This window comes from Hylobates moloch, unplaced genomic scaffold, assembly GCF_009828535.3.
Source record: "Hylobates moloch isolate HMO894 unplaced genomic scaffold, HMol_V3 SCAFFOLD_23, whole genome shotgun sequence".
Classification (NCBI taxonomy): domain Eukaryota; kingdom Metazoa; phylum Chordata; class Mammalia; order Primates; family Hylobatidae; genus Hylobates; species Hylobates moloch.
In genome coordinates, this window is record NW_026652298.1 from 11,608,038 (window position 1) to 11,632,858 (window position 24,821).

Genomic DNA, 24,821 nt, shown 5'->3' on the forward strand with positions numbered 1-24,821 from the left:
GTTGCTCCAGAGAGTCCCACTGCTTTCTCTTTAGCTCTCCCTCACTGATGGAGGGGTCATCTGTCTGGGGCAGGTGATGAGAAGCATCATGCCGGCTGCATCTCCTCAAGCGGCCCCTGCCAGCTGTGATCAGTGTTACCAGGCAAAGCCCTCTCAACTGCCCTCTGAATCTGAAATCCTCCAGGTTTTTCCTGCACTCAGTGCAATCAGTCCAGAGATGTTAGGCCCTCGAAGTTGGCACAGACACAGTCATGATTTTTCACCTGCTAAGTGGCTCTGGGACTTTTTCCAGTCCTCAAGATCTAACAAACCGCACTCTGCAGTCACAGCTTTGCTGAAGTCCCGCCACCAGCAAAAGAAGTCAGAACAGGCTCGTCTGGCAGGAGCAGAGCCCACTGGGCTGCTGGGAAGCCTAGCAGAGGGAGCAGGAAGCAGGGCAGCTCCTGAAAGACTGGAGCAGCATTCTACTGGCATTCACATTTGTTCCATTCCGGACATTACACTGTGTGTGTGACCGCGGCCCAGCTCCAGAGACTTAAAGTGGAGCACACATCTATGTGCTTTTATGTTTTCCACCTTACTATCCCTAATCCAAGTTTCTTTAAGCTGTGACAATGCTTTAAAAATCTAAGCATTGTTTCAAGACAGTGCTACTCTATGAGATGCCTTTACAGAAGAGCTTTAACCTTATATATCTTGCTCTCTTCCCTCTACAGCACCACTGGTGCACCTAAAATGTACCTGGGTGCCTTAACAATAGCATGAGCAATTGCCCGCTCATCAGATTTCTGGCAGGAGGTGCGGCAATCACTAGTGTCAATAGCAAAAGCCTTCTAGCTATCTGCCTTTCAGGTACATGATGGAGCATATTTAACTGTTTTCTCTGATGTTGGGAATAGCATGGACCTACTTGGTTCAACAAAGAGAGAGCAGAAGTGATGTGTGTCATTTCCAAGGGAAAGTCTCACAGCCAGACAATACTTTATCAGCCTGGGCCTGGGTGACTATGAGGAGCAGAGCCTCTGCCCACTGACAATGGACACATCCCATGAATAGGAAAGACACATATATTGTGTTATGCCACCAAGAGCTTTGAGCTGTTAGTTACTGCAGCATAAACTGACCTAACATGACTACTCCCTGGGTGGAGGAGGGACCAACAGGATCTGAAAACCAGCGCCCATCAACTCAGGCAGATGGTTCAGCATTCCAGGAATTTACCTGACCCCCACTGAAGAGGGGGTACAATGAGTTCAGCAACCCTAATCTGACCAGACAAAGCAGCGGACAGTCACTGCTACCACTATTGCCACACGTCGAAATAATATGCAAAATGTGTGGCTTGCTGTCAAGATAATTCCACTTCCTGAAAGTCTCTCTCATTTTGGAGCGGGCATACGTTACACATTTTCTTCACTATATTTTTCAGAAACAAAGGAAGAGAAAAAAGGATCCTGCCAAACAGCATTTATATTTAGCATGCACCATATGCACATGTGCGTTACAGAGTACAAAGACATGTGGCAGTCCCGCCAGATTGAAGTCAGCAGGATAGAGAGCAGGAGATATAATATACAAGTGCGAGACTCTCAGTAGTATAAATGGAGGCATTTCTGAGAACAAAATGGCTCTTTGTGTCTTGACTTCACAAGATTCTTCAGTAGCCACTTCAGAATATTCTAGGGGAGCATAATCTTTAGATGCAAGGCCATGAGTGAAAGGAGGGCTTGGTGGGCAAAAGGTCTTTGAAGTGGAGTGCAGTTACTTAGGGCCCCTGCAGGTCCTTGCCAATCCACTTTACTACATCCTCCACTACGGAGCTCCATTTGGAATAGCAGGTTTTCTCCTCAGAGTCAAGGAGGGAGAAAATATTTTGAGGGAAAGATGGTGTCTACCAGCATCAAAGTCACGCTTAGGACATCCGAGCCCTTCGTGATTACGAAGGGAGCATGAGAATGAACTGCACAGGCCCGGAAGGGGGAACTGAATCTAGGACACTGCAAATAAGGTAGGAAAAGCAAACATGTGAATACACAACTGTGTGTGGGAAGGTATTATCGCCATCCCATCAGCTTTAAACCAGCAGGTGAGTGAGAGAAGGAAAGGCCACTGCCCACTCCTGGGTGCCACAAGGAAGGGTTTTCCCTGAACATGTGCCTGGCTGTTCATGGTCCTCTACTCACACCACCCCTAGTGAGTTGGGGTGATTTATCAGGTTGCTGTATTTGGGAGGAAAACTGTCATGCTTAGCTCAGCAACACCATTCCTCCTCCTGGCCTGCCCCAGCCCAGCAGTATGGTGACTGGGTGGGTAAGTCTACCTATCAGTCTTGTCTCATAGCCATAAAGTCACATCCTACCATCTGATAGAGGTAATATTTTGGTTCCAGATCTGCCTCTCCTATTCCTCAAATGATTGTTATTCCTTTTCTATTTTTTCTTCTTCAAATTATTCAGAATCATTGGTGGGTAACAGGTGAGACTAAGTGGATTTTTCCACCACTACCAACATACACACCCAAATGGAGTAACCAAGGTGGATTCTTTCTTTCCAGGGCCTAGTCCTGCAAATGGTGCATGTTTTGTGGTCAGAACTCAGTTATTCAAAGGTTACATCTTAGTGAAAACATGGCATGTTCTTGTTACAATCTGAATATTTGTGTCCCCTCACCTAAATTATATTGTTGAAATCTTAAACCCAAAGTGGATGTCTTTGGGAGGTGATTAGGTCATGAGGGCAGAGCCATCATAGATAGAATTAGTGTCCGTATAAAAGATGTCTAAGGGAGCTTATTTCCTCCTTCTACCATGTGAGGACACAGCAAGAAGTTGCCATCTAGCAGAAAGTGAGCCCTCACCAGACACCGAATCTGCTGGTTACCTTGATCTTGAACTTCCTCTAGAACTATAAGAGATAAATTTCTGTTGTTTAACAATTTCCCATTCTAAGGGGATTGTTCAGCAGCCTGAACAAGTTAAGACAGTTCTAAGGCAAAATTATCTACTCTTAGCTTTGGGGTGTTTTTTAAGTATAAGAGTTATACCCATTTACATCTGATCTATAGGGTCTCTAATGAGCCTCTACCGAAAAAAAAAGATGCCACCCCAGACCACCATCACAGATCAGACTTACATATAGACATGTGTGGGTTTGTCCAATGCAGATCAGGTAAAAACAACTTCCTGACAGAATATACCATGACGGAAGAAGAGAAGTTAGAGCCAGCAATCGATCCTGATTGCGGATGGTGAGTGCTGTTCTTCCAAAAAGTACAGTGGCTGATATTGGAACACTTCTAGAGATAGCCTGCCTGGAGGCTTAGATTTACATTGGCAGAAAGGGGCTATGTGAGCAACTTTAAAGAATATATTAATTTCTGTAGTTTGGGAAGGGGGAGCTTAAGATACCTTGATCTGGAGCTTCCTACGGCTGAGCATAGCACGTAGGAAGCATTTTTTCATCTCAATTTGCAAATAGAATAATAAGAATCTCCAGCCTTGAGGCATAGTAAGTATGATCCGCTTTCACAGACATAGAGATTTCCAGTTCCATTGATATCTAGATGGTAGACTGGCACTATCCGAAGTGATGGGCAGAGGTGTATTTAGCCCAGAGAAGCACTCTGTGGAAGAGTGACTCCTGAAGTTATGGAGTTGCAGCCCACCTAGACTGCATCATGCAACAGCCAGAGCTCATCTGTGGAGATATGAGAGCCTCCCTGGGGAGTCCCAGAAGAACACACAGCACTTCCTGTCCCAGTTCCTGTATTCCTTGGAACGAGCCCAGTGGCACAACCTTAGCCCTTTGTAACAGTTTATAGGAAATTCATTGGTATCTATTTAGATCCAGTTTAATGATTCCTTCTCTACTGATATTTTTCTCCCTTATACATTTTATTCTATCTTTGCTAAGAGTGGCCCACCTGCACCACTCCCATGTTTGACTCACATGGTCTATAAAGCAGAAACCAGAACCACAAAGAGTTACCCCTTCCCCTCCCGCAGCACTCTTTCCCCCACCTCCTCCATGCATCTCTCAGCCCCAGAGGTGAAGCAGCATACGTATCTACTCAAAAGATAAACGATTTCCGGTCACACGTTCATTCTTATTCATACCTTTATAGAGGACTGACCTAAGAGAAAATATAATAAGCTCTTGCCCACATTATGAGAATTTAGAGACCCCAGTAAAAGCACCATTCACAACGCTTCCTTCCCCTTTACAAATGCCTAAAATTCTACTGCAAAAGAATCACTCATTTAGCCTTAAGCTTGATCCCCTAGTAGAATGCAAACAAGAGAATACATATGGCAGAGACAACTGATAGCCTACCCAATATCCATTATTTTCCACCTTCATATAACAAATTCCCAATTTTATTCTGGATGACAAGGTGCCCACATAAAAAACTAGGAAACCAGCCTCCTTTACAGCCATGGATGTCATATGACACAGTTCTGATCCATGTAGAAAGAATTCTTAAGAAGGGCTTCTAGAAAAACTCTTTAGGGTGGGCTGACTTAACTGACTTCCTCCCTTTCCAACCTTCCTGCTTTCTCATGCATGAAATATAGATATAATGGTAGGAGCAGGGATAGTCATCTCACGGCCACAAGGGAAAGTCAAGGCCATCAGAGACCTTGAGCCACCACAGCCATCAACTATTAGTTCCCAAACCTCTCATTACATGAGAAAAATAAACCCTTATATACTGTGAAGTCCTCTTAGTTACATCTCTCTTATTAGTAGTAACTGAATGCAATTTATGAGATGCATACATAAAGTCATTACCAGAGAAGCAAGTTTCACCCTTCAATGAGTAAATTTATCAAATCTTTTCCTTTAAGAAGAAAATATCCAAAGTAAAGGTTGGAAGGAGAAAGGAAGTAGGCAGTAAATGCAATGGGTAAACTCTACCCCCTTCACATCCTTGGTAAATACTCAAATTAAGGCAGAATATTATTAGAATAAAAAAGGCAAGGTAAACATAACATTACAGAACATGAGTATACCCTCAAGGAAGCAAAAAAATAGCCATGCAAATATACATTAAAGATAGGCCAGGCGCAGTGGCTCACACCTGTAATCCCAGCACTTTGGGAGGCCAAGGCGGGCGGATTACTTGAAGTCAGGAGTTCCAGACCAGCCTGGCCAACATGGCGAAACTCTGTCTCTACTAAAAATACAAAATTAGCCAGGCGTGGTGGCACTCACCTGTAATCGCAGCTACTCAGGAGGCTGAAGCATGAGAATCGCTTGAACCCAGGATGTGGAGGTTGCAGTGAGCCAAGATCATGCCACTGCATTCCCACTTGGGTGACATTAGGAGACTCTGTCTCAAAAAAAACATTAAGGGAAATTAAGAGAAGAGTAAGCCTGCTAGGCAAAATGACACGAATTCCTCCAACCCATCTAGACTGCTTCTGCCAACCCTTTTTCAAAGAGACAGGAAAGGGTTTTCAATCTCCGAGGAATCTTCATTAGTCAATAATAGAACCTTTCTATATCCTATTATTTTAAAACCTTTCATCCTTGTATTTTTTAGTTGGCTGTTCTTAAAATCAAATTATTCAAAACAGAGCTTTATTTGGCCATTTGGCTGGAATCCTCAAACTCTTGGTGATTTCTTGTGGCATTTGACCTGAAGTTACGTGGCCATTTAATATCATCACCATAATCCTCTTAAAAGCACATTTTTGGCTGGCTGTAGAGGCTCACACCTAGAATCCCAACACTTTGGGAGGCCAAGGCAGGAGAATCACTTGAGCCCAGGAGTTTGAAACCAGTCTCGGCAACATAGCAAAATCCTGTCTCTACAAAAAATAGTAATAATAAATTAGCCCAGGGTTGTGGCACAAGCCTTTAGTCCCACCTACTTGGGAGGCTGAGGCAGGAGGATCACTTAAGTCCAGGAATTTGAGGTTACAGTGAGCTATAATTGCACCAGATGGTGCATTACAGCCCTGGTGCCAGACTGAAACCCAGTCTCAAAAAAGAAAAAAAAGTAGTGAGGGGGCAATTTTTTTAAGGTAAACTTCCTTTAATCTACATCCAAGGCCATTTCCTCTGATCAATCTATGCCTTACACTTTTTTTTTTTTTTGAGACAGAGTCTCGCCCAGCCTGGAGTGCAGTGGCGCAATCTTGGCTCACTGCAAGCTCCGCCTCCCGGGTTCACACCACTCTCCTGCCTCAACCTCCCAAGTAGCTGGGACCACAGGCTCCCCCGACTACGCCCGGCTAATTTTTTTGTATTTTTAGCAGAGACGGGGTTTCACTGACCGTGTTAGCCAACATGGTCTCCATCTCCTGACCTCGTGATCAGCCTGTCTCCGCCTCCCAAAGTGCTGGGATTACAGGCGTGAGCCACTGCACCTGGCCCTTTTTTTTTTTTTTTTTTTTTTTTTTTTTTTGATGCTGATTCTGAGTTAGGTTCCAGCTATTAGACGTATAGTAAAACAACCATTAGGCACAAAACAAGCCAGGTACATATTCCTGCCCTTCTCACACTGGAAGCCAAAAATAACACTCAAGTAGAATTTATACTTTGTAGCTGAAAAACAAGTCTATTCCTGAGAGGAATATTTGGCTTAGTGCGTATGGTCAACACTCCAATAAAGATCATTGGTTAGATCTATGGATTATCCATTTAATGAATTAAAAACCAAATCCTCAATTAATTTAATTTAATTCAAAATACTTTGGTTAGCATATATGCACACTTTTGTTGAGTTTATTCCTATGTGTGAAATTTCTGGGCTATCAGATATGCATACATTAAATATTAGATACTAATAACAGGTTTCCAAGTATTTATACCAGTTTACATTCCCACAGCAGTGTATAAAATTTTTAGTTGCTCTATAGCCTCATCAATAATTAGGATGGTCACTGATTTTTTTGTTCTCTTGTTTTGCTTTGTTTTAGTACTTCTGGTGAACATGTTGTGGTCCCATAGTTTTAAGTTGTGGTCTCATAGTTTTAAGTTGTGATTATGTTACACACTTTTTTAGAGTGTAATGATGTAAAACACCTTTTTCTTATGCTCATTCAGCATTAAGGTATCTCCTTAATACCTGTTCAATCTTTTTCCATGTTCCTATTAGATCACATATCTTTTCCTCTTTTATTTTAGGAGTTCTTTTGATATTCTAGAAATGAGTCCTTTGCAGTATATATGTATTGCAATTATCTTCTATTCTGTGGCTTGCATTTTTATGTCCTTAGTGATGCCTTTTGATGAACAGAAGTTCTTGATTTTAATGAAGAGCAATTTGTCAAATTTTTTCTTTCATAGTTACTGCATATTGTCCTAAGAAATCTTTGCCTAGCCACTAAGAGCATGAAGATTTTCTCCTATGTTTTCCTTTAAAAGCTGAATTTTTTAGCTTTCACTTTCAAGTCTATGATTGACTTGGAATTAATTTTGTGCACAGTGTGTGGTAGGGGGTCAATTTTCTTTTTTTTCCCATATAAACATCTAATTTTCTCAGCATCCTTTATTATAAACACATTCTTTTCTCCCACTGAATTGCAGTGGCACCTTTGTCCTAATCAACTGACTGTATATGTATGGGCCTATTCTGCTCTCTATATGCTCTTCTTTTGGTCTATTTGTCCATTCTTGTATCATACCACACTGCCTTAATTACCATCGTTTATTAGCATGTCTTGAAATCTGGTAGTATATATATATCCTTCAACTTTGTTCTTTGTCAAGTATGTCTTTGCTATTCTTGACTCTGAGTTTCCTATAAACTTTAGAATCAGTTTTTCAAGTTCCTCAACCAAACCTTCTGAAATTTTGATAGGGATTTTACTGGAGCTATAAATTAATATAGTAAAAACTGACATGTTAACAATATTGAATTGTCAAACCCACAAACATAGTATAACCCTGAATTTATTTAGGCTTATTTATCTCAGTATATTTTGTAGTTTTTTGTAGCAGTCTAACATATCTTTTATTTGACTAATTTCTAATGATTTGATATTTTTGCTTTATTATAAATTAAATAATTCCCAATTAAAATAGTTAATTATCTGTTGTTAGCATAAATACAACTGACCTCTAAATATTGACTTTAGTAAATTCACTTATTAATTGCCATAGTTTATCTGTACTCTTTTGTTTCCTATATGCAAATTGTGTGATCTACAAATAATGACAATTTCATTATTTCCTCTCTCATCCTTATACATTTTACATCTACTTTTAGGTATTTTTATTGACTAGACTCTCTAGTAAAATGTTGAAAAGAAGTGATGATATTATACATCGTTATCTCATTCCTGATCTCACAGGAAAAGCTTTCAATATTTCACCATTAAATATTATATTTACTGTAGATACTTTCTAGATACCTTATTATCAGATTAATTACATAGTTGTACCACAACACAGTCACAGAACTGTTCAGCACATCAGCATTCTTTAGAATCAAAAACTAGAAGCAAACTGAGGATTCATCAACAGTAGAATGGACAGATAAATGTGATATATCCATACAATAGAATACTATACAGCAATATAAAAGGATTCTGTACCCAACAACATGGTGATTCTTACAGACATAATGCTCAGTGAAAGGATGTGTGTACCTGCTTCATGTAAACCACCGTCCTTCTGAACCAGGACACAGCTGTCCTTCTGGGATTCCCCATAGTCCCTAGATCCCTTTGCCTTCTTATTCTCTTTCCCCATGTATTCTTCTTTTTTGGTTTACTCCCCTCTCTTAGTGGCCCATGTTCCTCAATAGTTTTCTTAGAAAATATGTGTGGAAATTACATTTTTTTAGATCTTACATATATGAAATGTATTTATTCTATATTTTTATGTGATTGGTAGTTGGGCTGGATATAGAATTCGAGATTGAAAATCATTTTGAAGGCATTATCCCGACAGGGTTGCTTCTGAGACATCAGAAGAAATTCTGATTCCTGATACTTTGTACATGACCTATTTGCTTTCCTCTTCTCTAGAGATATTTAAGACTCTCTCCTTACCCTCAGTGCACTGAATTTCCCAGTAATATGTTCCTTGCAATCTGGAAGAGCCTACCTAGCACATCCTACAATAGGCAACATAGAGCAAATAGCCTAAATTAGGATTTCAGCACAGATTTTTGCCACCCTCTACAGGTATTTAGGAATATACCAACTTCTGATTTTTACTGCATTTTTACTAGTCTTGTTTCTTTTTATCATTTCCTGGTTGTAGTAGCTTCTAAGCCCCCTTTCCTTCCTCACAAATCATTGAATTGCAAGGAAAGCAAAACTTTACAATTACTTTTCACTCCTGCTGTTATTTCCCACAATGTGTTTTCTGTCCAAGTGGTTGTTCCATTTTCTTCCTTTTATCATGTTTTTTAGGGAATTTGGGGAGAAGATGTTACATTAGTTAGGACTCAGTTGCAAGAGGTAGGAACCAAGCTTGAGCTAGCTTGGGCCAAAAAACAGAGAGGGAGGAACTTACTAGGAGGATATATAATCAAGCCACAGGAAATACAGATTCTGTTGGGCTTTAGAAACAACTAGACCGGGGACTGAACATCATCTAAATCAAGTATCTACCTCCTGTCTCTGATTTTCTCTGGTATCTTTATTCTTTTCTCTTGAAGTTTTATCTACATAACAAAAAAATATGGTCATTAATAACTCCAGAGTTCTACAACTAATGACTTTGACTAGCAAAGCACAACTTAGGTGCCCATTTTTAGATCAATTGACTATAGACAGGGAATTGGGGTCACAGCACAATAATGCCAATGTGTAGATAGTAGGGAAGGAGGACAGCTCCCTAATTACAGGTGCTGGTGCTCAGCAGGCAATCCCATAGATGTTTCTTATAATAAAACTTCTTTTCAAGATGTAGGATATAGATGTTGAGATGACGCTTAATGAAGAAGTATCACTCTTCTCTGAGATGCTGTGGCCAAATCCTTCATGTGCTAAATGATATTTTGGCATCCAGATCCTACTGGACACAATGCATAGACACCCCAGGCCAGGAACTAGGTTAAATCACTAATATCCGTTTTCCAAATTCATATTGAAAACTCAGTAAACATTATATTTGTGATATTAAGTACCCTACTTAGTAAAGACTAGATACAAACATAGAGATTTACCTTAATGGACTTAATTAGTAACTAACCAATACCCAAATCAGCAGATAATTTCCAAACTTCTGTTTCACTGGCTGTGTAGAGTTGACTCAAAAGGCCTGGATAGAAAAGAATGTCTATTCCTTAGTGGACACTAAGCTCCTGGAATATGTTATAATTTAATGCAGGACAACGGAGACCTTCAAAAACTTTAACTCCAACATTAATAAAAGCAGAAGGAATACAATTTTGTGTCACACTTCTTTTACCCATTGTAATTGGAATGCTGGGTTCTTAGATCTTTGTGAATTCTTTTCTGCTTCTCTTAGTATTTCACTCACCTTTTGCTTTGTTCTTGATTCTCTTTTAACTATTGCTTTCTCTTTTTTACTGCTAGCTCTCTTCAACTTTTTGTTGAGATGGTTATCTAAGTGAAAAACAGAATTTCTTCCAAAGAAAGCAAAACTCCAACTTGCAGTTGTGAAAAGTATTTTACACTATTTTTGTATAATTACTTTCGTTTTCTGTAGTGGAGCAGCTGAGAAAAATTGCTCTAATTGTGTAATTTTCTGCAACTACTCTGGGACAAAAATCTTGGTAATTGGATTTTTTTTAACTAACAAGTTGTCACAATTGGATAGTTCTTAAACTATTTTGTGCTTATGCTTCAGAAATTTTCAGTGGATGTACAGTATATTTTAAATGTTTTGCATCAGCTCGTGGTCTCAAATTTGATTTATTTTAACTTCACATTTTAAAATAGATTGACAACTCTGATTATACATTGTCTTCACTAAACGGACCTTTGCTAAGTTTCCTAGCATGTTCGTCCCCACCCCACACTCTCCTGTTGCCATGGGAGCCGAAATCCTGGCATGTGCAGCTCCAGCTCCCCAGTGGCTCTGTTTCCCAGGGTGCTTTGCTGTTACTATGGAAATGACTGCCCATTAATCTTGCTGTCCTTTTACTACCAAAGCACCTTTAACTGTCTCAAGCAATCAAGTGATGTTACCTACAGCAGGGAAAGGAAGGAGAAGATTGCTGCCCATTCTACAACTGCAGCACTGATTTTAATCAAGATTTAATCAGGGAGCAGAATGAACTAAAGCTACTCTAACAGCTCTTTTAAAAATATACAAAGCAGGATCCTTCTTGATACGTAGACAGGTGCCCTTGTTCATTCCCTTGTTTGAGACCGCTGAGAAAACATACTACGTATTTTTAAAGCTACATTTGCGTTTCATAGATATTGCAAAACAGCACAATGGAATCAGAAAAAGTGACCACACATTTTTACTGATGAAAAGAATGTAATGCTTACTACAAATTTTCTGAAGAATGTGTTTTTAGGAACAGTCATGAAAACTACCCCCAAAAAATCGCCCTGCTGACTTAAATGAAACCTTATCATCCTATGGAACTTGAGGAGCAGTAAACATGAGTCAAGAGAAAATTAGTTAATGAGTTAAAGATACTTTTATAAACTTTGCATTTTTCTTCTATTACAGGTTAGGCATCTATGAAATTTTAAATTTGACTGTATGTTAATTTGTGCAAAATGAAAATAGGACTTACTGGTAATTCTAGAAGAATTTTCCAAGTCACCAGAAAGAGTATTGAAAACAAATCTTGGCTGGCCCACCCTGAATCTGACAGTATCACTGGAAAGATGAGACTGGTTCCAAAACACGACAGGTGCCCAATAGCTGATTTTGGAAAATAGGAACATTTAAGTGGTATCAATTTATGGGGCATGTAGGGGAAGGATCTAGTTGATGCCTGCGGCACAAAAAGAGGCTGCTTTTGCTCTGAAAATAAATGGTATTGATGTTGGGTGAAGGAGAAGAGGGAAAAATCTTGGTGGAGAAATCAGCACAAAAGACCAGGAGTATCCCTTCCTTTCTAAAGAGCCATAGAAGGCCAGGTGCAGTGGCTCATGCCTATAATCGCAGCGAGGCAGGTGGATCACTTGAGGCCAGGAGATCGAGACCAGCCTGGCCAACATGGTGAAACACTGTCTCTACTAAAAATACAAAAATTAGCTGGGCATGGTGGCAGGCACCTGTAATCCCAGCTACTCTGGACACTGAGGCAGGAGAATTGCTTGAACCCGGCAGGTGGAGGTTGCAGTGAGCCGAGATGGCGCCATTGCACTCCAGCCTGTGTGGCAGACAGAGCAAGACTCTGCTTCAAAATAAAATAAAGTAAAATAAAATAACAAGCCACAGAAGAGGAGTGATCATGACTTTGAGCAATCTACACAAGGTTGCCTATTGCTTTGGCCCTCTGCCCTGCCGGAAGGAAGAAAGGGAGGGAAGGAGAGAGAAGGGAAGAAAGGAGGGAGGAGGACAGGAAGGAAGGAAGAAAGAAAGGGAGGGAGAAATGGAGAAGGGAAGGAGAGAGGGAAAGAAGGAAGGAAGGGAGGAAAGGAGGAAATTTTAGGAGATTTGTTCAAATATCTGATAGGAAAGAATGTATGTCCATAAGCTCACCACTTATACAAAGGTTAGGAAAGTCTTCCCAGAATAACAGATCATGGAGATAGATTAAAATGAGAGGAAAAAAAATCAGATTGGTTTAAAACCATCAAAAAAGTGTAAAGTGGAAGCTTTTAGCATTTGAACATCATACTATCAATCAGCAGCCTGATTGGTTAAGCCTGAGTGCTCTGTCATCCCCTCAATGGTATGTTTCCGCCCTGTTTTGGATTAGTTTCCCAGGATTGCTGTGACAAAGTACCACAAACAGGGTGTCTTACAACAACAGAAATTTATTGACTCACAGTTCTGGAAGTTAGAAGTCTGAAATCCAGATATGCACAGGGCCATGCTGCCTCTGAAACCTGTAGGAGAGAATCATTCCTTGCTCCTTTAGTTGATGGTATTTGCCAGCAGCCAATGGCATTGCTTGGCATGGAGACGCATCACTCCAATATCTGCCCCCATTATCACATGGCTGACTTCTCTCGTGTTTCTCCACATCTTCTTCCCTCTGTGTATTCCTGTGTCCAAATTTCCTTCTACCAAAAAATACACCAGTCACATGGGATTAAAAGCCCATCCGTCTACAAAAAACTCAAACAAATTTACAAGAAAAAAACAACCCCATCAACAAGTGGGCAAAGGATATGAACAGACACGTCTCAAAAGAAGACATTTATGCAGCCAACAGACACATGAAAAAATGCTCATCATCACTGGCCATCAGAGAAATGCAAATCAAAACCACAATGAGATACCATCTCACACCAGTTAGAATGGCAATCATTAAAGAGTCAGGAAACAGCTGCTGGAGAGGATGTGGAGAAATAGGAACACTTTTACACTGTTGGTGGGACTGTAAACTAGTTCAACCATTGTAGAAGGCAGTGTGGCGATTCTCAAGGATCTAGAACTAGAAGTACCATTTGACCCAGTCATCCCATTACTGGGTATATACCCAAAGGATTATAAATCATGCTGCTACAAAGACACATGCACACGTATGTTTATTGCCGCACTATTCACAATAGCAAAGACTTGGAACCAACCCAAATGTCCAACAATGATAGACTGGATTAAGAAAATGTGGCACATATACACCAAGGAATACTATGCAGCCATAAAAAATGATGAGTTCATGTCCTTTGTAGGGACATGGGTGAAGCTGGGGACATGGGTGAAGCTGGAAACCATCATTCTCAGCAAACTATCACAAGGTCAAAAAACCAAACACCGCATGCTCTCACTCATAGGTGGGAATTGAACAATGAGAACACATGGACACAGGAAGGGGAACATCACACACCGAGGCCTGTTGTGGGGTGGGGGGAGAGGGGAGGGATAGCATTCGGAGATATACCTAATGTAAATGATGAGTTAATGGATGCGGCACACCAACATGGCACATGTATACATAACAAATCTGCACGTTGTGCACATGTACCCTAGAACTTAAAGTATAATAAATATATATATATATATAAAATTGTAAAAAAGCCCATCCTACTCCAACATGATCTTAGCTTCACTAACCACATCTGCAACCGCCCTATTTCCAAATAAGATCACATTCTGAGGTACAGGTGATTGGACTTCAGTATATCTTTTAGGGGGGCACAATTCATGCCATAATACCTTATCTCATAAAGATTATCAGGAGAGTTATACAGAAAAATTAGCGAACAATTATAAAAGTTGGCTATTGGGTATCTTAATTACTTTTGGCCACCTGAATTCCTTCAGTTTGTTGGGGTACAAGTTAATAGAGTCATGTTTATTAAAGCTTAATTTAGTCTCACATCCAGGAGGCTACCCATGACATGACGATGATGATGGTGATGGGAATGGTGAGGATGGTGATCATGGTGGCAGCTAACACTTACTGAGTGCTCATTATGAGCCAGGTGGTATTCTAAATACTTTACCTGTATTAATTCATTTATTCCTTATGACCACCCATGAGGAAGTTTCCTATTATTTTCCCCATTTTACAGATGAGAAAAGTGAAGCACAGAGAGGTTAGATGAAGCAGGTCAGCCCGCAGAAATTCCACTACAGCATCTCTATATGTATAGCCCCCTACTCTGAAGACCTCAACATGATCACACTGTCATACGGTTTGGCTCTGTATCCCCACCCAAATCTCACCTTGGATTGTAATAATCTCCACTTGTCAAGGGTGAGATCAGGTGGAGACAATTGAACCATGGGGGGCAGTTTCACCCATGATGTTCTCATGATAGTGAGTGAGTTCTCACGAGATCTGATGGTTTTATAAGGGGCTTCCCCCCACTTAGCTCAGCACACATTTTCTTTCCTGCTGTCCTGTGAAGAGGTACTGTCCACCATGATTGTAAGTTTCCTCAGACCTCCCCAGCCATGCAGAACTGAGTCAATTAAACCTCTTTTCTTTATCAATTACCCAGTCTTGGGTATTTCTTCATGGCAGCATGAAAACAGACTATTACACACTGAAACCTAGAGCTTCCTGATTTAGAGAACAATTTTCACTCACACAACCCCCTAAAAATTAATGCAGGATGGAACTACCTAGATGGTCTTTTATATCTTTACATCAGCCCCTTCCTATGTGAAAATGAATATGTACACACATTTCATTTCCCTTCCTATATGAAAATGAATATGTACACACCTGCCTACATGTGAGGCAATACACCAAGCATCATGACTTACACAGGCTAAACCTCAAATACTATCTCAATATTATTTTTATACCTGTAGAATGGGTCCACTTCATACTAAGTTTTTGAGTATTTTTAGATATGTGAGTGTGAATTCCTTCCCCAATAGGAAAAAAAATTCAAAGTTACTAGTCTAGGAGCAATACATTTAAAAGTGTGTATTGTTGTGGATTATTTAGATCTTGAAGAGCCAGAGTGATTTATAGCAATTAAGATATCAAGAGAGACAGATATCATTCTCTTGGGATTTCTTGGATGAATTAGAGGAGCATCCTGATTTCACTTGTTTGTCTGTCCATGTATTTAATTAGTTCCACCAGGCAACAAAACAAATTCTTTATTGTATACTCACCAGATCTTCAACGTCCTAGGATGACTTTATGTAAAAACAGCCATCTTGAAAAATACAAAATTACATAAACGCGCTTGTCTGAGCCTGAATGTTAGGAACAGAAACCCATGTGTAATGTAAACGTTTTTTCATAAAATTTAAAAGTTTAACATCATGTGCATTCAATCGTAATTAAACAACAAATAAGTTGATAAATTATGCAGAAAGCCACCAAATATCCAGAAAGATCAGCCAGGAAGGAATATCAACCATGAGACCCAATTTCCTTTTCCTCTTTTACCCTCAAACTTGCTCTTTTAGGAAAAGGACGCTGATTGACTAGTAGTGATCTCAACCTTAACTTGACCAATCTCTTTCCCTGGCATCTTACAACTTATGGTAGCAATAAGTAAGTATCCACACTTGCTCATATTCTCTCTCTCTCTGTCTCTCTGACTGCTTCTATCTCTCTCTCTCTCTCACACACACACACACACACACACACAAATAACCAAACACACCTGCCCCTGTACAAATACCCTGTTGTAGACTCATGCATGTAGAGGAGTATATCTTCAGGTAACAACAAAAAAAAATGGTGCTCCTGAACTTAACATGGAAATAATGTCCACGATTGCAATTGCAGATAATCTTAGAAAGCTAAAAAATTGGAAATTGAAAACAATTCATCAATTTCTCAGACCAGACCTGAATAAATCTCTATAAACCGAAGTAATGTTTAGTCACATCTTCAAGGGTTTGAGGCCTGAATTTCCTTTTTATCCATAACATGATAGTCTTGTTAAATTAAGACTATTTTTTTTTGAGACGTTTTCTCACTCTATCATCCAAGCTGGAGTGCAGTGGTACAACCTCAGCTCACCGCAGTCTCAACCTCCCCAGGCACAGGTGATTCTCCCACCTCAGCCTCCCAAGTAACTGGGACTACAAGGCATGTGCCACAACTCCCAGCTAAATCTCCACCCTTCTTAACGAGGAAAACCATCATACAGCATTTCTGAGTTGGAAGCCCCTTATAGATCCCTCCTTGTCCCTTCCCTTCCACCTTTATCTCTCACCACACAGCCTGCAAATAATAAAGTTTCTCAATTACCTCAAATTTCTAATTGACCTCAAGTAGCTCAGCCCTAATCTAACTTTACTCATCTCCTATTCAAACATACCCATTCCTTATAATAAATACACAATCTCTCAGAGTAAATTATAAACATTTCATGCTTAAAAGTGATGGCAGTCAGAATCAAGAACCTTAATGGAAGGGCAAAACATGGGAAGAAAGTCATTAGATTATAGAGAAAGAGAAGACCATCTTTTCCCTATTTTTTTCATTTTTTCATCTAAAGCAGGATTTCTCAAATAATGCTCTATAGTATTTTAAATAATGCTAATATATATCAGAATTTCAACTTTTAGGGATAGAAAACCCCACTACAGTGGCTTAAATGAATAAGAAACTTATTGTCTCAATATTTTTTTAATTTATTTTTCTTTTTTTTTTAGAGACAAGGTCTCACTTTGTCATCCAGGCTGGAGTGCCGTGGTGTGAGTATAACTCACCGCAGCCTCGAACTCCTAGGCTCAAGTCATCTTTCCACCTTGGCCTCCCAAGGCACTGGGATTACAGATGCACATCACCACACCCAGCTATTGCCTCAATGAACAAGAAGCCCTGGGGCAGTTAAGCCAGGCAAGGCAAGACTTGTACAGGGGTGCAGTGCTGCAATCATCACCCTGATTCCACCTAATATTATGCTCCAACCTTCTTGTAGCAGACGATTTTGGTGTCCCATATCTGTAATTTCAGCCACAGTTGTAGTGGACAGTTTCATGTGAGCTCATGACAGAATCTCATTTCAAAAGTAAGCCACATGGCTTTTTAGTTTCTGCCTCAGGCCTTTCTTCAACTCTGAGAGGAACTTCTTAGCCTTCATGCATGCACTATGTGCAGGGAGGTAAAGCCCCCAGGAGCAACCAACCGTCAGAGAGGAGCAAGTGGACTTGCAATTTTAGGGGGAATTCTGTATGTTTCTTGGGGGTCCTGGTCAACCTAGTCCCATTAGTTACAGCATTGACCTCAATAAATGCACCCTGATATTGGCTTTTCCTCCTTTTCTGCCTCACTCTATTTGCTCACATTTGCTTCTGGGATTACCTCCCAAATAAACTACCTGAACTCGAAGTTCTTTTCTCAGGCTCTGTTTCTGAGGGAACAGGAAATAAATTGCTACTGAAATTGGCCCCAGAGAAGCAGAGTTTGAGGACTGGAATTCTTGAATTGGATCGTTAACAGGTGTATAGCCACAGGACCCAAAGCTAGTGGTAAGTGGGGAAGAAATAAGCTGTAGCAGAGTGTAACCTGCCAATTATGAAAAGTCTCACCTTTTGTGTATTGGAATAAGAACCAGGTGAAAAGGAAAGTATTTGGTGATGCAGAAGCCCTACACTTAAATGGTGTGGGGGCAGTAGTAATAACAAGGATTGCGGAGTTAGCTGGGTTTTGTTACCTGCCGTGGAAGCCTTAAAAAAAGATAATGACAGATTTGAGAAGCCAATGACTAACTTAGGGCTTGCTGAAAAAGTCAGAAGGCCTCCATGGCAGCACTTTAAGGGTTCATCTGCTGCAACTGGATGGTTCACTAAGCTAAAATTAGGTTCAGGTTTTAATCATATGGGTTCAGCATTGACAGGTCTTCCATGCTAATGTCAGGGTCCTGAGAGAGAAGTGGGGATCTGAGACCTTGGATGGGGACATTGAAGCACCTGAAAAACATGGCACCTCCCCACCAGATTCCCCTGAAATCAAGCGCCTCTGCCCCTTGCTAGAGGAAAGCAATGGCACTTTGCCTGGAGAATATGCAAAGCTTTGCCTGGGATGAATGCTTTGCAAAATTATGTTTGTCCTCCTTAAGATGAGCCCATGCCTCCCCTCACTGCTTCTGGACCAATAACTGGTCACACAGCCCCAGAAGAGAAATAGTCTCAGCTGTGGAAAGAAACAGCTTGCTCATCAAGAGAACTGCAAGACTACCTGGAGCCAGGGGAACATGTGTCAGAAGGGAACTTAAGATTTTCAGGGAAGGGCAGGGAAGAAAAGGAGAGGGGTCTGAATATAAAACTGAAAGAAAGGTTATAGACACAGCAGCATGCTTACTATGCCTTTTTTTTTTAAGAGGTGGGGAGCAATGAGATTTTTTTTTTTTTAACAGTCTGGCTCTATCATCCAGGTTGGAGTGCTGTGGTGTGATCTTGGCTCACTGCAGCCTCAACCTCCCTGGGCTCCTGCCATCCTCCCACCTCAGTCTCCCAAGTAGCTGGGACTACAGGCATGCACCACCATGCCCAGCTAATTTTTAAATTTTTGTAGAAGTGGGGTTTCGCCATGTTGCCCAGGCTGGTCTCCAACTCCTGAGCTCAAGCAATCTACCCACCTCAGCCGCCCAAAGTGCTGGGATTACAGGTGTGAGCCATCATGCCCGGTCATGTCTTTGATCTTAATACACCACTGAGTTGGCCCTTAAAGCTTAGAGATGATATGACCTGTAAGTAAAATGAAATGCCAAAACTGCCTTTCAGAGTATTGAGGAAGGTGTTAGTTCTGTCCCTCTAAAGAACCCTGACTAATACAGATTTTGGTGCCAGGAGTGGTTCTAGAAGAACAGAATATTAAGGACGGAGTTCTTTCATTGGTTTTGGAGTTTCTGGAGTTGGCTGCTTAATATGATTAGACGCAAAAATGCTAAGAACTCCACTACCTTTTTTGTTTGTTTGTTTGTTTGTTTTTGAGACGGGGTCTCGCCCTGTCGCCCAGGCTGGAGTGCAATGGCACGATCGTGGCTCACTGTAACCCCTGCCTCCTGGGTTCAAACAATTCTCCTGCCTCAGCCTCCCGAGTAGCTGGGATTACAGGCACCTGCCACCATGCCCAGCTAATTTTTGTGTTTTTAATAGAGACAGGATTTCACCATGTTGGCCAGGCTGGTCTCAAACTCCTGACCTCGTTATCCACCCGCCTCAGCCTCCCAAAGTGTTGGGATTACAGGTGTGAGCCACTGTGCCCGGCCCAGGACTCTACTTCTAATAGTTGGCATAAACTGTCTAGAAAGTTATGCAAAATAAATGCATTTGACATTCCTGATTCCCTGCCTGTGAGAGGCAAGGAGTTTAGTGACTCTATACATAATAACTTTGACCATATGTGGAGAACCAAGGAACATAATGAAGATGGTTGGTTGCTCCTAAGTTCAGTGGACAAAGTGACAGAAGAAAATGATGAACTCAGGGATTCTGTCTCCTGGCTTCAGAAGCAGATACTGAGCCTCAAATCTGCTAAGATTGCCTTGAGTGAGAGTCTTATCTCCTGCAGAGAAAAAGCTGAAATTGTGGAAAAACAGATACAAGCTCTTATGTGAGTGGCTGACCTGCAACAAAAGGTCCATGCACAGTCTCACCAGGTGTCTACTTGTTAAGGGCATTGATTAGAAAAGAATGGGACCCTGCAACTGGAATGGGGACATGTGGGAGGATCATGATGAAGCTGGGACACTGAGTATGTCAACTCTGATGAGCCTTTTTTGTGAGAAAGAACAGCTTCCCTATCCCCAGTAGTGGCAACATCCCCTCCCCAACCCATGCTGCCATCAGCCTTTCCAACTTTCAGGAGATAAACCCTGTGTTGCCTAAGGCAACAGTGATGGCCTCCCCTGAGGTAGTTGCCAGGCAAAATAATGTTGATTCTGTCCTGGTGGGCCCCTAGAGGTGAGGTTGAGTGTGACCCATGAGGAGACGTGCCACACTCGAAAAGAACTGTTTGAGTTCTCTATATAAACAGCAATCTGGAGAACAGGCATGGGAATAGATATTAAGGGTATGGGATAATGGTGGAAGGAATATACAGTTGGATCAGGGTGAATTTATTTGGGCCCACTAAGTAGGGACTCTGCTTTTAATGTTGCAGCTTGGGGAGTTAAAAAAAGGTTCTAATAGTTTATTTACTTGGTTAGCTGAAATATGGATTAAAAGATGGCCCATTGTGAGCAAGCTGGAAATGCCTGATCTCCCTTGATTTAATGTAGAGGAAGAGATCTAAAGGCTTAGGGAGATTGGGATGGTGGAGTGGATTAGTCACTTTAGACCTATTCATCCCAGCTGGGAGGGTCCAGAAGATATACCCTTGACCAATGCCTTGTGAAGTAGATTTGTGAGGGCAGTACCTACATCTGTGAAGAGTCCTGTAATTGCTCTTCTCTGTGTGTCAGATCTAACAGTGGAAACCATAGTCACTCAACTACAAAACTTAAATACAATGGGAATAATTGAATCGTGAGGTGGCAGGGGCCAAGTGGCAGCCCTCAACAGTCAAAGGCAAGGTAGGTGTACCTACTGTAATGGACAGCAGAAGCAAAGCAGCAATCAGAATAGTCTGACTCCTATAGAGCTGTGGCATTGTGTAGAGCTGTGGCATTGGCTAATTAATCACAGTGTTCCTGGGAGTGAAATTGATAGCCTACTGAATTCCTACTTAATTTATACAAGCAGAAAACTTATAGGTCAAATGGACAAAAGAATAATTTGAATTATAAAACCAGAGAATCACAGTCCCTCAATCAGTTTCCAGACTTGAGCCAGTTTACAGACCCAGAAGCCCTTGAATAAAGGGGAAGCGGGTCCCCTTGAGGAAGGACCCTACTACATTACTAACAATTTGTCCTGTGAATCTTTCTCCCATCTTTCCCCAAGGAGACCTCCGGCCTTTTACCAAGGTGACTGTGCACTGGAGAAAGAAATGAACAGACATTTCAGGGACTACTGGACACTAGTTTTGAGCTGATGTTAATTCCAGGAAATCCAAAATGTCATGGTAGTCCTCCAGTTAAAGTAGGGCTTATGGAGATCAGGTAATTGATGGAGTTTTAGCTCAGGTCTGACTTACAGTGGGTCCAGTGGGTCTCTGGTCTCATCCTGTGGTAATTTCCCCAGTGCCAGAATGCATAATTGGCATAGACATACTTAGCAGCTGGCAGAACTGCCACATTGGCTCCCTGGCTGGTTGGGTGAGGGTTACTATGGTGGGAAAGGTCAAATGAAAGCCATTAAGGTTGCCTCTACCTACAAAAATAGTAAATGAAAAACAATATCGCATCCCTGGAAGGACTGTGGAGATTAGTGCCCATCAAGGGCTTGAAAGACTCAGGGGTGGTGATTCCCATCACATCCCCATTCAACTCTCCCATTTGGCCTGTGCAGAAGACAAATGGATCTTGGAGGATGACAATGGATTATTGTGAGCTTAACCAAGTGGTGATTCCAATTGCAGCTGCTGCACCAGATGTGATTTCATTGCTTGAGCAAATTAACACATCTCCTGGTACCTTTTTTGACTTGGCATTGACTTGGCAAATGCCTTTTTCTCCATTCCTGTCCATAGGCCCACCAGAAGCAATTTGCCTTCAGCTGGCAAGGCCAACAATACACCTTTACTGTCCTACCTCAGGGGTATATCAACTCTCCAGCTTTGTGTCATAATCTTATTCGAAGAGACCTTGGTTGCTTTTTCCTTCTGTAAGATATCACACTGATCTATTACATTGATGACATTATGCTGATTGGATCCAGTGAGCAAGAAGTAGCAAACACACTGGACTTACTAGTGACACATTTGAGTGGCAGAGGGTGGGAAATAAATCTGACTGAAATTCAGGGACCTTCTACCTCAGTAAAATTTCTAGGGGTCTAGTGGTGTGGGGCCTGTTAAGATATTCCTTTTAAGGTGAAGAATATGTTGCTGCATTTGACCCCTCCTACAACCAAGAAAGAGGCACAACACCTAGTGGGCCTATTTAGACTTTGGAGGCAACATTCCTCACTGCGGCATGTTACTCCGCCTACTTATTGAGTGACCTGAAAGGCTGCCTGTTTTCAGTGGGGTCCAGAACAGGAGAAGGCTCTGCAATGGGTCCAGGCTGCTGTGCAAGCCGCTCTGCCACTTGGGCCATATGACCCAGCAGATCCAATGGTGCTTGAGGTGTCAGTGGCAGATAGGGATGCTGTTTGGAGCCTTTGGCGCGTCCCCCATAGGTGAATCACAGCAGAGACTTCTGGGATTTTGGAGCAAGGCCCTGCCATTTTCTGCAGATAACTACTCTCCTTTTGAGAGACAGCTCTTGGCCTGTTACTGGGCTTTGGTGGAAACTGAACATTTAACTATGGGTCATCAAGTCACCACGCAATCTGAACTGCCTGTCATGAACTGGGTGATTTCTGACCCATCTAGCCATAAAGTCAGTCATGCACAGCAGCATTCTGTCACCAAATGGACGTGGTATACACGTGATCGGGCTTGAGCAGATCCTGAAGGCACAAGTAAGTTACATGAGGAAGGGACTCAAATGCCCGAGGTCTCCACTCCTGCCACCCTGCCTTCTCTCCCCCAGCCTGCACCAATGGCCTCGTGAGGAGTTCCCTGTGATCAGCTGACAGAGGAAGAGAAGACTAGGGCCTGGTTCACAGGTGATTCTGCATGATATGCAAGCACCACCTGAAAGCGGTTGGCTGCAGTACTATAGCCCACAATCCCTGAAGGACTGTGGTGAAAGGAAATCTTCCCAGTGGGCAGAATTTCAGCAGTGCACCTGGCTGTGCACTTTGCAAGGAAGGAGAAATGGCCAGATGTGTGATTATAAACTGATTCATGGGCTGTAGCCAGTGGTTTGGCTCGATGGTCAGGGACTTGGAAGAAGCGTGATTGGAAAATGGGTGACACAGAAATTTGGGGAAGAGGTATGTGGCTGGACCTCTCTGAGTGGCCAAAAACTATGAAGATATTTGTATCCCATGTGAGTGCTCACCAATCGGTGACCTCAGCAGAGGGAGATTTTAATAATCAAGTCAATAGGATGACCCGTACTGTGGACGCCACTCAGCATTTTTCCCCAGCCACCCCTGTCATCGCACAATGGGCCCATGAACAAAGTGGCCATGGTGGCAGGGGCGGAGGTTACACCTGGGCTCAGCAACATGGACTTCACTTACCAAGGCTGACCTGGCTACGGCCACTGATGAGTGCCCAATTTGCCAGCAGCAGAGACCAATACTAAGCACTCGATATGGCACCATTCCTCGGGGTGATCAGCTATCTCGTGGCAGGTTGATTATATTGGACCTCTCCCATCATGGAAAGGGCAGAGGTTTGTCCTCACTGGAATAGATGCTTACTCCAGATATGGGTTTGCCTATCCAGCACACAATGCTTCTGCCAAAACTACCATCAGTGGACTCACAGAATGCCTTATCCACTGTCATGGTATTCCACACAGCATTGCCTCTGACCAAGGCACTCACTTTACAACTAAAGAAGTGTGGCAGTGGGCTCATGCTCATGGAATTCACTGGTGTTACCATGTTCCCCATCATCCTGAAGCAGCTGGATTGATAGAACGGTGGAATGGCCTTTTGGAGTCACAATTACAAAGCCAACTAGGTCACAATACTTTGCAGGGCTGGGCTAGAGTTCTCCAGAAAGCTGTGTATGCTCTGAATCAGCATCCAATATATGGTACTGTTTCTCCCATAGCCAGGATTCACGGGTCCAGGAATCAAGGGGTAGAAGTGAAAGTGGCATCACTCACCATCACCCCTAGTGATCCACTAGCAAAATTTTGCTTCCTGTTTCCATGACATTACATCCTGCTGGCCTAGAGGTCTTACTTCCAGAGGGAGGAACACTGCCACCAGGAGACACAACAACGATTCCATTAAACTGGAAGTTAAGATTGCCACCTGGACACTTTGGGCTCCTCTTACCTTTAAGTCAACAGGCTAAGAAGGGAGTTACAGTGTTGGCTGGGGTGATTGACCCAACTATCAAGATGAAATCAGTCTACTACTTCATGACAGAGGTAAGGAGGAGCATGCATGGAATACAGGAGACTCATTGGGGCATCTCTTAATATTACCATGTCCTGTGATTGAGGTCAATGGGAAACTACAACAGCCCAATCCAGGCAGGACTACAAATGGTCCAGACCCCTCAGGAATGAAGGTTTGGGTCACTCCACCAGGAAAAAAAACCACGACCTGCTGAGGTGCTTGCCAAAGGCAAAGGATATACAGAATGGGTAGTAGAAGAAGGTAGTCATCAATACCAGCTACGACCACGTGACCAGCTGCAGAAACAAGGACTGTAA

At 42.0% G+C, this 24,821-nt stretch overlaps 1 protein-coding gene across 1 annotated transcript; it reads left to right on the forward strand.

Annotated features, from left to right (window-relative positions):
• The first annotated feature begins 88 nt into the window (after positions 1-88).
• LOC131382405 (uncharacterized) lies at positions 89-24,821 on the forward strand. The gene is given in 17 exon segments (XM_058434245.1): positions 89-504; positions 3,164-3,247; positions 11,614-11,644; positions 21,294-21,418; positions 21,420-21,517; positions 21,520-21,805; positions 21,807-22,014; positions 22,017-22,062; positions 22,065-22,702; positions 22,704-23,203; positions 23,205-23,254; positions 23,257-23,658; positions 23,661-23,771; positions 23,774-24,292; positions 24,295-24,492; positions 24,495-24,697; positions 24,699-24,821. Coding segments are annotated over 17 exon segments (4,038 nt in total).